Genomic DNA, 13,765 nt, shown 5'->3' on the forward strand with positions numbered 1-13,765 from the left:
TTCCTCCAGAATGAGTATGTAGGAATGATCCTTGCAGCATATACAGGATGCTCCTGGTTCTTAAGAGAAACTAATTTTCCTAAAATGACTTATTATTACTTTATTTTCTTGAGAAATATCAAGAATATGACGGCTGTTAATATTTTTCACACATCGCTCCCACACCCAAAATCAGCAAGGGTTTGGGCTAATTAAGGATAATACTGCTATTTTCTTAAGTCATTAAAAAAAAAAATCAGTATGAGATTTACCCTGGATAGAACTCGTAGAAGTCTATTCTGTTGCACACTGGATAGATATCTATTGCACACTGGAGCTCCTTGACCACTGGCTGATTGTCCTTTGGGAGAGAATCCAGTCAGGCAGATAGGGTTAGGGTTAGAACTCACATAGTGTTCTGAGTCATTTTGATTCTTGATAGTGACTGTATTCATACAATATGCTTAATAAGGTTACTGAGTTAACCCACTTCCTGAGTTTGCATAATATATTGAATCACAGACTAACCAAATGAACTTGGTTCACACAATATATTAAGCTACTCCCCCCCAACCCCCCCCCCCCAAAGTTAACACTAACCAAGCTTAGTATGTTATGTGAATGAAGCTTCTAGGTCTTTAACTGACCTAGTTAATTTTTTTGTGTGAACACAGCCTTTGTGTTTCATCGTATGTAGATAGAATGGGTGAATATTTTTTTCCAGTGCATTGAAATGCTACTGATTTTCAGAGTCCAGATACCTGTAATAGGATTGCCATTTTTCATCCAGGATGTTGTTTTCGTTGCTTAAAATTTACATCCCAGCTAGGCCAGTATTATTAGGAACAGTGTTTCTTATCACCATCCTGTCTTAACTAACTTCAAGGCAAACTGATTACAAGCCTGCGTCAGCAAGATAGCATGTTCCAGTAGCAGAGAGGAGACAATGTGAAATGTACACATGAATCCACACCATTTTTTAAAGCAGTATCTTGACGAAGAAATCATAGTAACTTGGTTCACACATAATGCTAATTCCCAAATACAAGCCACAATAGCTAGGTTCACAAATCACATTAAGCCAAAGGGAGTCAAGGGAGAAAGATACCATTTAAGCATGGTTTTGGTAGCAGATAATTAATATCTGGAGGATGGATGGGGACCTGGAAGTGGAAAGACTACAACAGAGTTAAGTAGCTATGTGGTGGTGGATTCACTGCCAATAAGTTTTCATCAGCTGTTGTTTCCATTCTTGGTTCTCATGTCCCTCATTCTTCTGAACACAGAGGTTACAGAAGCAGTAGCTTTAGTGTGGCCATGACAAATGATGGACATGTGCTGTAGGAAAGGGGAGGAATAAGTTGTGCCTTGCATGGGTGAAAAAAAAAGTTGATAACTTGGACCAAATCTAAATACCCATATTCCTACAGATATATGTAGTGGGGCTTAGTCCCCAGTATGGCATCATGGATGCCAACCTACCAACAATGCTTTCTTTGGTGCCCCCAGCTCATTGCCCTACTTGATTTTATTTTTAAAAATTCTTTTAATTTTCAAAAAATGAAGGGGCAATTAGCGCACTGCAGTGCAAAATGCTAGCATTCAGCATATTTATCTCTCAGAATGTTGCTGGGTTGCTTACAGATCCTTCACAGATCCCAGAGGCATCCTTTGAAGGTAGAAAGTATAATTAGGAACACCTCAATGATTTATTTGGAAATTGCCCAAATGCCCAAAAGACGACAAAGGTAAATTGAAATTGTAAAGAGCTAGAAAGCATCATGGGGGATAATCTCACCAATTTGCCTTTCTGACTGATGACACACTCCAGGACAATCTTTTTGTGAGGCCCCTATGGCATGTTTTCCAAATTATGTGTACTTACTAGCTACAGAGGTTGGGACCCTCTGCGGTGGAGGGTGTCTACGTAACTTTGAAAATAAAGGCATAGTACAACCTCCTCTATTAGAATAGGGAAGAAATCTGAACATATCACAAGTTCAGACCTCTGTTTTGTTGAGGAAGTGACATATACTATGTACCCTCAGCTGATACCTAGTCTGCATATACTGCAGAGTTGTGAAATGCTGATACCCATTTGATGATTCTTTCCTGGTTGGAGCTGGAAGCAGTGGCACAATCAAACCCCCACTTTTTTAATGTGCTTCATGCAACACAATTTAAAAAAGGGGCAGGATTTTGATCACCCAGTCATGGCCAACCTCTTGACTTTTTTACTCCCCTCTCCCCAGCAGATGCCTCTGGTTGGGAGATCAAGCTTTCTTTCATTGTTCCATACACACACACACTCACCATCCAGGATGACTTCCTCTAGATATGATCATAGTTGCTAGCACTTCGTGGAGCCAGGAAAACCTTGGCAAATGCAGCCAGTACTCAAAGCTGTTCATTTTAACATTTAAGTACACAAGGAAGCAGCAAGCAAAACATTCCCTCATGAAGCTATAGGCTGGACTTGCTCTCTACAGTACTAACATGCCAAAAATCAGGAGTACCACTGCATTTACTTGGCATGGTCACTGAATTGATAGCCAGGTGCTTTTCAGAGAGAGGGGCTCTGACAGCAGTCACTTAGTCACTACATTGAAATGAGAAAGCGGTGTGTGTGTGTGTGTGTGTGTGTGTGTGTGTGTTAAGCCTTCAAAATGGTTCCACTATATTAGGAATCTATCGATCCCCTTCTAACACCGATTGCCCCAGGCAAAAGCCCAGAGCCCAAAGGTTGTGCTTCTGTAATTGAATATGCAAATTCCTGTGGCATTGGGGGATTGTGTGATCTACTCTGGCATTTGTGTGACAGTGCTTTTGCTGCACACTGGCACCCAAGACAATAGCCCCATCTCCAGGATGGCCTCTAGACACCACAAGCAATATAAATGGTAATTGCTGATGAAGTCATTTTGTTGAAGCTGGCTGGTTTACCCCAGAAAGCCCTCGAACACAGGATCCTGAAGGGCTGCGGCTGCTCCTCCTCCTCTGTCTGAGGAGTGCAGTTTGCCAGCACCTGCTGAGGTGCATAAACGTTGAAACAGTTTCAGCAGCTGCAACAAACTCTCTCTAGCAGTTGTCTTTACCACGATGACGTTCTCTCAAAGGTCCTTGTCAGTTCTCATTCTCTAGAGGTTCTGAGCTTGTTGGCAGGGCTTAAATTTCTCTTCACAACATGCCAGCAAGGAGAGAATAACTGTTATTATGATCCTGTGTGGCTGAGGACAAAATTACCTTGGCGCTTTTTCCTGCCACAATTTTATCCAGGGGCCTTGCTGGTTTTGTTTTGTTTCTTGTTTTAAATGGCATTAAATGAGTGGCTGTCCTCCTTTCTGTTGCTGACTAATTGCCTTTAATCTGCTATTATCATTCATAGCAAATGTAGCCTTATTCCTCAAAGAGTTAGGAGATCTGATCCATTCCCAGTATTGGGGCGAGGCAACATTTAGCAGGTGTGACTTCCTATTGCTGCTCTGCTGGGTTGAGAGAAGTTGCAGCTCTGTTAATGGTACTTGTTTGCCTCTGAGCTTTTAAAAGGGTAGATACCATATTCCTTTGGGAATGAGAAGAGATAGGGCCATTCTGGTTTGGGCTGCTCTACTTTTCAGGCATTGGAAGGGAAGTACGGTTGCAAAATGTAAATTCTTGTACCACGTCTATTATTTATTGTTTTTGAAGTGTAAGATCCAAATCATGAACAGAATTAGCCTGTAGCTGTCCCAGGTTCCTATTACGTCACTCACTGTATCGCTGTAGATCTTTTAATTGCAGCAGAGATGAATGTAAATTTCAATCTGACATACCAGGGCAAGGAACAACACATATTCATCCATCTAGTACATAGTGCTTCCTTGTGTCTAGGAAACATACCCTCTCTGACCATCACCAATCAGTCCTAAAATGAAAGGAGGCTAGCAATCTGCATGGCACAGTTAGGGTTGTATAGTGGCCATCTTTGCATTGATTAGCCATTGGCTGCCAATTCAGTTGGGCCTCTTGGAGGTTTATTCTTGTTATTTTCAAGGGAGCAGCTTGATCTGTAGTGTTGACTCTGCAAGCCTACATGCATTACTTGTTAGAGAAACTGCCAAGAAGAATAATTGTAAAGCAATTGCTGCAACATCGCTCTATCTATGGGCAGTTAGTTGATTTTGAAATCAGAAGCTAACAATGGTATTGTTTTTCCTGTGCAAATTTCTGTTCATCTCAGGCTACAAAATCAGTTTCCACCTTTCCTTCAGCAGTGCAAATAATTAGTGGGTATAGAGCAGCCTTCTCCAAACTGGTGCCTTTTCTAGTCATTGGACTTCAATTATAACCATCAGCCAGCACTGCCAGAGGAACTGAAATCCAACACAGGTGGAAGATCTCTGGTTGGGAAAGGCTGGTGTAGATGTTCTTCTCAATTGGCTCCTTATATCACATTCTCCTTCATTCTCTTGTGGGTGCTAAGGCATCATCAAACATCCTAAACATGTATGAAAATTTCCATCACGGCTGCATTCTGAATAACACACCTACTAAATGTACATATATTCAAAATTTACTTTCTGTTAATCTCAGGTCCCATCTAATGCCTCTCTGATATATGCAGACCTAATATTCTTTATTTTTCTGCCCTCCCTTAATTTATGTTATGACATAATTTATGTCAAATTATGTTAATTTGAAACTGGACAGTGGTAGCAGTCTTGACAGAAGAACAGAAATTCTGAAAGGTGCTCTTTTTCAAAATATCTCTTGATTATGAAATCCATTTCATAAGGGACTAATACAGAGTACTGACTGGAAAGAGAATGAGATAAACTATTTCGGGAAGAAAAAGGTAGAGGAGAGAGGGCTGCTTCCAAAAATGTCATAGTTCAGGAGGAATCTCAAGTTTATGAACTAGCTCAATAAATAACCTAGAACGGAAACTCTCTGGAATGACTTGCTTTATGGCTGAACTGCTATATGATAATTTTCCCCAGCTTGGTGCCTCCATTTTCTTTAGCCAGCCTTGGGCCTCATTTCCAGCCAACACATTTTGAGAGCATCAGGTGGGGAGCTTCTGCTGGGGAGTGTGGATCTGAGACTGCACCTGGCACTCTGCAGCCTTGCATATCTTTTCACTGCTACCATGTCTCTCCTTCTTTTCACAGGGAGCTGAATGGAAACAACATCACTCGGATCAGTAAACATGACTTTGCTGGGCTGAAGCAGCTGAGAGTTCTGTGAGTGATCTTCCCCCAACAACATAATCACCTTGCTCCCTCCTCTGTCTCAGTATCTCTGAAAGCTTATGTCAAGCATGCCCTTTAGTTGACAGTGGGCCTAGTCCCATAGGAGGATTGGTCCCTGTCTCAAGGAAGATGCACGCTCCCATACAAAGCCAAGAAGCGTGAATTCCACTAACTAGGGTAGTAAGTGCCCTTTATCCTCCTGCTCCCCCTGCTTTTCCTTTTAGCTATCCAAGTTCTGATTCCTGTGTCATTTTTATAGGCAGCTGATGGAAAACCAGATCAATGTGGTGGAACGAGGAGCATTTGACGACATGAAAGAACTAGAACGGCTGTGAGTGTCTCAGGGCTCTGGATGTGCTATGAAAGCTGGTGGTGGGAAAAATGCCAGAGAACAAAAAGGAGATGTGATTTCCTAGCAGATACCTCTACTTTTTCTTCTCTACTAAACAGTGCATTCACAGGCATAAGTTAATGTTCCCGTTGGGCTTCCTGATCCTTGATAGTTTAGAAGTGGAATTAAGTAGGGATAGGAAGAATACACCTTATGGTCAAAGGCAATCAATTCCATTACCTAGATCAAGAATAATTTCTCTCTGCCCCCACCCTGGTGCTCACATGAGCAGATGGTGCAAGCTTTATGTGTTTTTACACTCATCTTGAACAGTTTGGCTGGCATTTATACCCAGATGCTTCTCAATCTGTTTGCCATTCTTTTCAGGTCCAAAATAATTTTCTGCAAGAAGCATCCAGTCAGAGACAGTGCACAAACCTGTCTAAGCAACATCTGCATATTTTCTTCACAGCAACTGTAAAAAACACCACTTGCAAAACTTGCTGCTTCTCTCCTTGAACAATCAGTTACCCAACTCTGCCACTCTCAGAAAAATAGAATAGACCCAGTGCAATGCTGACTGACGTCCACTATTCCTTAGAACTTGTCACCATTTAAGTTCTTTTAATATAGACATGCCATCTCTAAAGTACTATAGACAATGAAAGCTTTCTGTTTACTTCTGGATGGGTTTTCTGTGTCACACTAGTTTTTTTTCCTTATTTCTGTATTCTTCTAATCCCCCCCATCCTCCTCTAGAAAAAAGCTAGAGAACCATTCTGCCTCTGTGCTGCTATTCTATGACTCAGTATTTTATTTGCTCTTCTTGCATCATTAATTTTCTCTGCTCTTCAGTCTTGATCATAGTTCCAAAAGTATATTTTGAAAATACACATACTTTGCAATCTGAATAATAATGGAAACTAAAACTATACATGCAGACAGCCATTTCATATCCAACATTTCTATTTAAAATATTTGGTGATTAGCTTTTTCATCAAAGTTATTTTTTACCTTCTAAATCTGCAAACACATGCTGAAGCTAAAATGAGTAATTTGCTGAAAAGTATGTCAAAAACAGAAAGCTATGAGATTTTGAGAGCATGAAACTTGAGTAGAAAACTGAAATGTATTGGAATTTGAATCTGAATCCAACACTGTTGTATTGGATAAGATATACACAGGACAAATACTAATTATTGTCAACCTATGGTATTAAAATCTTCTTTGTAAATATAGTAGGAGTCTCTCGCAGCAGCATTGATGGGGTGGGGGGTGGGCATGTCCAAAGAAGCAAGACGGCAGATGCAGTTTCACAGTCCAGGCCCTGCTCCTTTTGTAGGGTTTGGATTGTAAGACTGCATTTACCAACTGGCCTGTTTAGGCCATGCCACTGGCGTCTAATTCAGAAGTGCTATGGAACCAGTGTTTGGATTATCAGAGGAAGAGGGCAATCCTGGCATTTGTAAGGGCTATTTCCCCATATAATTTGAGTATTGGGTGGAAATCACTGGCTTTGACAGCAGGAGTTATGCTGACAGTTGTACTACATCACTGGTAAAATAGGATATTTCATTATAGATGTTTTACAGGGTTTGTGTTAGTAATCCTTGCCTAATTTTCATGCTTTGTTCCACATATCTGTCCATTTGCATGGGGAGATGAACAAATATGGACTAAGACACTTATTACTCAAGAGCAGAGAGGCATTACTCCATCCTATCCTTAACATTTCAAGGATATCTTGCAGAAAACTGACAAAAAATTGAACTGCAACATGTAGTCACTACTGTAATATCATTGGGTTGAGGAAGTCCTCCTGCTTCTAGTGTATCCATGAATGCTTATGATGCCTTCTTTCTCCACCCTCCATTTCTCTAGACGACTGAATAGGAACCAGCTGCACACTTTGCCAGAGCTCCTCTTCCAGAATAACCAGGCATTGTCACGGCTGTAAGTAACGTCTTGCATTTTGTTCATAGCTTGATGTCTAATATTTTGCAACTTGTTCTCCTGAAGAATGATGGTGAGTTCATTTGGTAAAGGCATTTAAAGTGCTGGCCATCGGTGCTATGACTCAGATGAATGATCCAAATAGGTACTGAATCCCTGGTGTGATTGTGTTTTGTAGTTATTGAATGAGAAACAGTCAAACTTTGTCTAGTCTCTGTCTATAGATGTTGTATTACCTTAATATCAGAGGTACCAGATCAATACAAACCAATGTTTTTGCTCCCTGGGCATGATAATTCCAGTGGGCTCCTAAGAGCCTTCTATGTTTTAAGGAAGTCAAAGGCTTTTTTTTTTTTTTTTTAATATTGTACATATCAAAGCTCATGTATATGCCAAGATGAACATACTACAGTTCTTATATGAATTGCTGGTACTAGATGTGCTGAATTCTACCAAATGCCATTTTAGGATAGCAGCTGAGATATGAAAATTGATCAGTAATCAGCTATTCTTTCTGCTGATTGTTCAGTTGGCTGTATTTCTACAAGAATTTTTGGAGCAGTTATGGCTTCTGGTTCATTGAGTAAGCATGGAAATGTGGAGTCCTTGGTGCTCTCTGAGCTTGGTTGTTTGCTTGCATATGGTTCATTACCCGACTAGATGTTGGTGGGGTGTGGTTTTCTCCTTAGTAGTTCCTTGATTGGGGTATTGTTTTCTGCTTGATTGCTTGCCTAATGTTCCCCCACTGGCAGGGCAAGCTACAATATATAAACAAGAGCAAACCCCACATTCACTAGCACTCATGATGTTACCTAGTTGGGTAATGAAATGTTTGCAAACAAACAACCAAGCTTGGAGAGCACCAAGGACTCCACAGTTCAACCTGAGCTGCATATATTCTCTTCTATTGGAATCATGGAAATGGGGACAGGCAGAGCGGTAGCTACGAAGGAGCTCCATTCCATATCCATATCCATAGAATTCAAGGTGAAACAGATCTGAAGGGTACAAAGGAATGAATCATTTCATGTGCTCTGCAGATGTACCTAGGTTAAAAGGACATTATAATTATGCCTCTTGTTAAATTGGTATCAATACATTTTAGTAGCATAGTATTTGTATACATATATGACTCTTTGTGTATGTTTATGTGAATTATTCTCCAAAATGTTTCAGATGAGGAATGCATGAGTGAGAACTGGATTTCTATCTTGCAGAATTAAATGCTAATTTAAATATTTTATGTTCTTCATTAAGCAGATCATATGTAATTATTTGTTTCCATTCTTAATTGCCAATCTAGAAAAGATAAAAAGTGAGCCATACCTTTTTTTGAAGGGTCATTGTAAAGAGTTTAAAGGCAAAATGTACAAATGTAAAATAAAATGTCTCCCATACATTTGTATCCTAAATAGCTTATCCTAAAATGTTTAAACTTCAGTTTGTTGGTAAAGCAACTTTATCATTATTGTGTTCCTGTATGGCTTCCCTAAATGCAAATGTAGCAATAAGTTATATAATGTGTTTTCTTCTATGATTGTTAGCTATTAGCAAAACAAAGTCATGTGAGGGGGGAGCACCTGCTGAGGCTCATTATCACATATTGGAAGGATGTGAAAAGAGCTTCTGGCAAAGCTTTTGAGTCCGAAAATCCACTTATATAATTAGTGAGTGCTTGTATCTCGAGTTACTGAAAGTAGGAGCATAAGTAGAAATGTTAGCTAGTATTGAACATGGAGCAGAAGCAAAGAGATGACATCAACTGCACCTGAGGTTTGGATTTTTGAGGATTTGAAATCCTCAAACTGAGGCTGACTACAGTGGCTGTGTTTGTATAGCATACTGGACTAGTCTGCTGGGTAAATGACTTACCTGGGGATACAGCAGCAAATAATCAGTGGATCAAAGCTGGCTTTTTTTTTTTTTTTTTACATTTTAGTGAAAAACTAAAAATTCCACAGTGATCTGATTGCGGTCTGAAGTATCACAGAGATATTGCAGGGTGATTTAGTTTTCCAGTGCCTTTCTGCACCCATTTACATCCTTTGGATTTACATCATTTATCAAAGAGCTCAAGGAAATTTATATACTCCTTTCCTCACAACAGCTTGGTGGGATATATAGCCTGTACTGGGAAAAACTGACTGGCTGAAAGTGAGCTTCTACGCATTTGAGGGGAGGGGATAAAAAATAAAAGCCAAAGAGATGGTATGCTTGGAGAACAGGACTTCTTCAAGGCTGCTTTTGGCTTGTATCTCAGTGCAGGCAGCCAGAAGGCAGAAGTATCTCAAGTTAATTAGGGTCACCATAGTAAAGCTGCAGAAATCTAGATTACCACAGAAAATAGGTATGGAGACTCTAATTCTTTGTTGTCATCTCATGGATTTCTAGATTTTTACAACCAGATATGGTAGCCCAAGTTTAACTCCAAACAATTTTGGGTCTAGCTTGAGCTAAAATTGACCCTGTCCTGCTGCACTGTTGACTGGATTTTCATGTTTGCACAATGCAGTAGTCCTAGTCTTAAACTAAATCAACACATAATTTGAATCCAGCTGATAAATAATTTTATTTTTCCTGTATGCTTTCTCCCTTCCCATTCTATCATCTCTTCTGTGCTGTGTGTGTGTTTTTTTTTTGAAGAGTAATTTTTCTACAACAGATACTTGGATAAAGAGTATGCTTTGGATCTTAGAATGGAATAGGAATTCTTATAAGTAAAATTAAAATACTTTAAATACTTTAAATATGACAAGTTGTCTACTATTAAGCCTTCCTGTCTAATGTCTAAAACCCATTTAGAGCTAAGGAAGATAAATTGGTAGTCAAACATAATATGGTAATTTGATGATTTATCTACACAAGCCAGATTTTGTAGTCTATAGTGGAAAGAGGCAGAAAGCCCAATTTTCTTTATCTTGTGTTTTTGGGTAGCCTAATAATGAAGGAATCCAGCAGCCTTAACCAGTGGGTGGCATTCTCCCACTGAGGAAGGGCACAGCTGAAGAAAGAAATGCTATCAAAGAAGAGAGATTTGCTTTTCCTCCTTTTTCCCTACCTCATAAGAAGTGCCAAGTTGATTCCGATGGAATGCCAATTTGGCCTGGTAATGAGGGCTCCAGTCTCAGGGACAACTGGGGGGAAAGATGTGCAATCAGTTTCCCACTGCAGTCCAGGACCTGCTTCTCATCCAGATGGAAGATCTTAGGAATGAGTGTGAAAGGAAGTACCAAGGAGATGGTTTCCTCTGTTTTGTAAGGGATATAAAAGGACAAGAGCAGGGGTAGGTCTGTGCCAACCCCCTAAAAGGCACGGTTTCTGAGGCAGCCGTTGCCAAGGTAGCTGATTACTTGATCTGGCTCAATGCCATTGGCCAATGATTTTCTTCCTTCAAGTTTTTAGACAGTTGCTCACTGTTGTTGGACAGTCTCCCTCTCATAGACAAAACCGTAGCCATTTCTAGATTTATGAAGGGATCAGTACATGTACATGTTCTGAATGGATTAAGCCCTTCCACACAAATCTGTGTGTCTAAATAGCCCTCCCTGCTCTAGCTGGATCTAGCTGACTTTCACCTTTTCTTCTGTTAGAATACATCTTTCAAACTAGATTATATGTTACATTGTCCTTCATGTTTCTAAACTTTATTAAGTCTTCAAGCATTTCTGGAGAATACAAATTGTAAATCAAATCTGCAAATCATTGTATTCAAGGGGGTGCTTCTGTCTTCTGTTTGTTTTAATGGTGCATATGTTTGCTCTGAGCCTAGAGCTTATGGAATGCAAAGAGCTATATGAGCTGAGGACCTGCATGCATTATCTCAAACGGTGCTATGTATTTTTAAATGTCATGGACTTTTCCATACCTCAAATTTCTTCTCAGTGCATTGAAATATTTTGTTTGTTTATAGGTTGCCCTATTTCATTTGAAAATGATCAGCACGGAGCCACTGACATTCAGCTTTAGAGGCGATTGTATTATTTATTGCTATGGAACAGTTGTAAACCTCAACATTCTTTATGTTCAGCCTGAGAATTTTTAAGTTTATTTCTGATCTAATTTCTGTGTCTTATCACACAAAAGTTGCTATAGAGCTAAGATATCTTTTCTATCTGGTATTCTGAAATACAGGTTTATTTTTCAATTGTTTGGGGCCTTAGCAGTTCTATCAAAAGCTTTTCTGCTCCCTTTTTTCAGCTTTAACTTAAATTAAAAACATCTTCAGTTGATAGGGGTTACTAAATAAGAGTAATGTTGTATAAACTTAATCCTCCAACATTAAGGAATTTATAGAACAGCAAACCAATTGAGCTGCCTGGATAAGTTTGCCTAGGCTGCCTTAATGTCATTTTGTGCTCTAATGAAAATATTGTGATAGCCAATTTATTTCTATTTTATTTCAATGCGGGGTGGGGGGAGGGGAGGGGATCTAAACTAGCAAGTAATCCATGGTATCATCTAGCATGGCATGCCACTAGTTTTTCTGAGTTTTTCCTAAATATTTTTATGTATTTTTTTATGATTGTATGTTCCTTGCACTAACAATTAATGAAGTGGAAAAAAGATCTGCAGGCAGGAAATTCCATTTTTGAGACATTTTTATTAAAGGCTTAGTGTAACAGTGAATAACCACACAGTTACTTTTTAAACACTTGCTCATTTTTCTTTGCATTGCTGTCCTAAAATAAGTCTATGTGGTTGCTAAGAGTTGACACCAACCTGACAGCACATAATCAATCAACCTACAGTAAAATAAGAATGATAGGCAAAGCTTCCAGAATATGGAGGAGATATGTGGGCTTAGAAATTTTACAACATGTCCCTTTATCATTTATTTTATCTTCTAACAGTAATAGTAATTATTAAAAAAAATCCTCTCTGTGAATATGGGTCAGTAGGTAACCAAACAACTATTAATGGTGCCCAGAATTCCAACAATTGCGTGTCATGTACATCCTTTTGAAGCCATGGATATTTTTCACATTTTTACTGAAGAGTTTGAAAGGCTTTTGTTTCTAATGTGGAAATTATCTACAAGACATGTTTTTGTAACGGAGGAGGGGGGAACCAGCTATTTGTGTTGACAGTAGTAAAGAAGATGAAGTTAGCCATGATTTTGATGAAGTAAGACTTTACTATACTGTGTTGTAGCTTCAACTCCATCAGTAATATGATATAAAACAATATAATATCTCTGCACTTCCAGGGTTATTGTAATATTTGCCAAGAAGAGATGATGTATGTTAAATTCCCTAAGAACTTAAGGAAAGTACTAAAAACATGTGAATTATTATTGCTTCTATTATTAGTAATAATAATAACACAAACATTCTAATACATAGTTGATTGAAATTGTGTTGCAGTAATAGGAATCATATATAAGAGGGGTGCTGTTAGGCTCAAAACCCAGAATGTGGTTTTTTGTTTTTTTTTTAACTTTCCAGATTTGTGTGTAGCACAATTTTCTGCTTCTCCTTCTGCCTTACTTTTATGGAGCACATAAGTCTTAATATCCAATTCTGATCATAAAATGTACTCAACATAACAAAATGTTGACTTTCTGTCGTTGCACTTTCCCAATATCATGATGGAGTAGTATAGGGCGAAGTCCAGGATGAGCAGTAGCAGGAATTACAGCCTAAACCACTGTCACCCTGTAACTTAGGTGTGTGTAGAACAGTGTGAAGGCAGTTAAAATGCTGTGTCACAACTAGTTGTCACTGTTCCCTTTATTAGACTTATTGTTAACCCTTCGCTAAGCTGACTTGGAAGTTTCTCAAGTCAGTTCTAAAGGGCAAGCATATACTGGTTTAACTGTGACAGTTTCTGTCAAGAAACCTTTGGATATTCTTTGATGGGAGCGAAGGGATTCCTAGCATCTCTGTGACATTACTTTTCATAGATGTAACCATGACAACATGGTTTCCAACTTGTTTGATATTCATTATGTAGTCTCAGTGATTCTTTGAGCACCTATGCGCAACACACAGAGCTCCCATTAACTGATATCTATTTTGTTCTGTTGTATGGCTTTTTGCTGCAGACAGGTGGAGGAGGAAAGTGGGGAATTTCCTTCATCTCTGTCATGAAAACTATTTTATAAAAGGACTAAAGGAGGAGTGGACTTTGACAGTTAATGGTCAAGACAAAAATACATAGATTATGATTAGTTACCTACATTTCATCTCAACCAATGTGTCTGTGTGAGAGTTTGTGGATAAACAGACTTGCTCTTCTACCAAATATATTCTTTGGTAAATAAAGCTGTGTT

The 13,765-nt window shown here is 39.0% G+C and overlaps 1 protein-coding gene across 1 annotated transcript in view; it reads left to right on the forward strand.

The window, feature by feature from the left end:
* SLIT1 (slit guidance ligand 1) overlaps positions 1–13,765 on the forward strand; it is a 144,434-nt gene that overhangs the window by 18,961 nt on the left and 111,708 nt on the right. Inside the window, exons 2-4 of the mRNA XM_025167881.2 lie at positions 5,130–5,201; positions 5,470–5,541; positions 7,423–7,494. Coding sequence (XP_025023649.2) covers positions 5,130–5,201; positions 5,470–5,541; positions 7,423–7,494 — 216 coding nt within the window. The remainder of the gene's footprint in view (positions 1–5,129; positions 5,202–5,469; positions 5,542–7,422; positions 7,495–13,765) is intronic.

This window comes from Python bivittatus, unplaced genomic scaffold, assembly GCF_059951505.1.
Source record: "Python bivittatus isolate LINGU-HERP-01145 unplaced genomic scaffold, Pbiv_v1 ctg000980_np1212, whole genome shotgun sequence".
NCBI classification, from domain to species: domain Eukaryota; kingdom Metazoa; phylum Chordata; class Lepidosauria; order Squamata; family Pythonidae; genus Python; species Python bivittatus.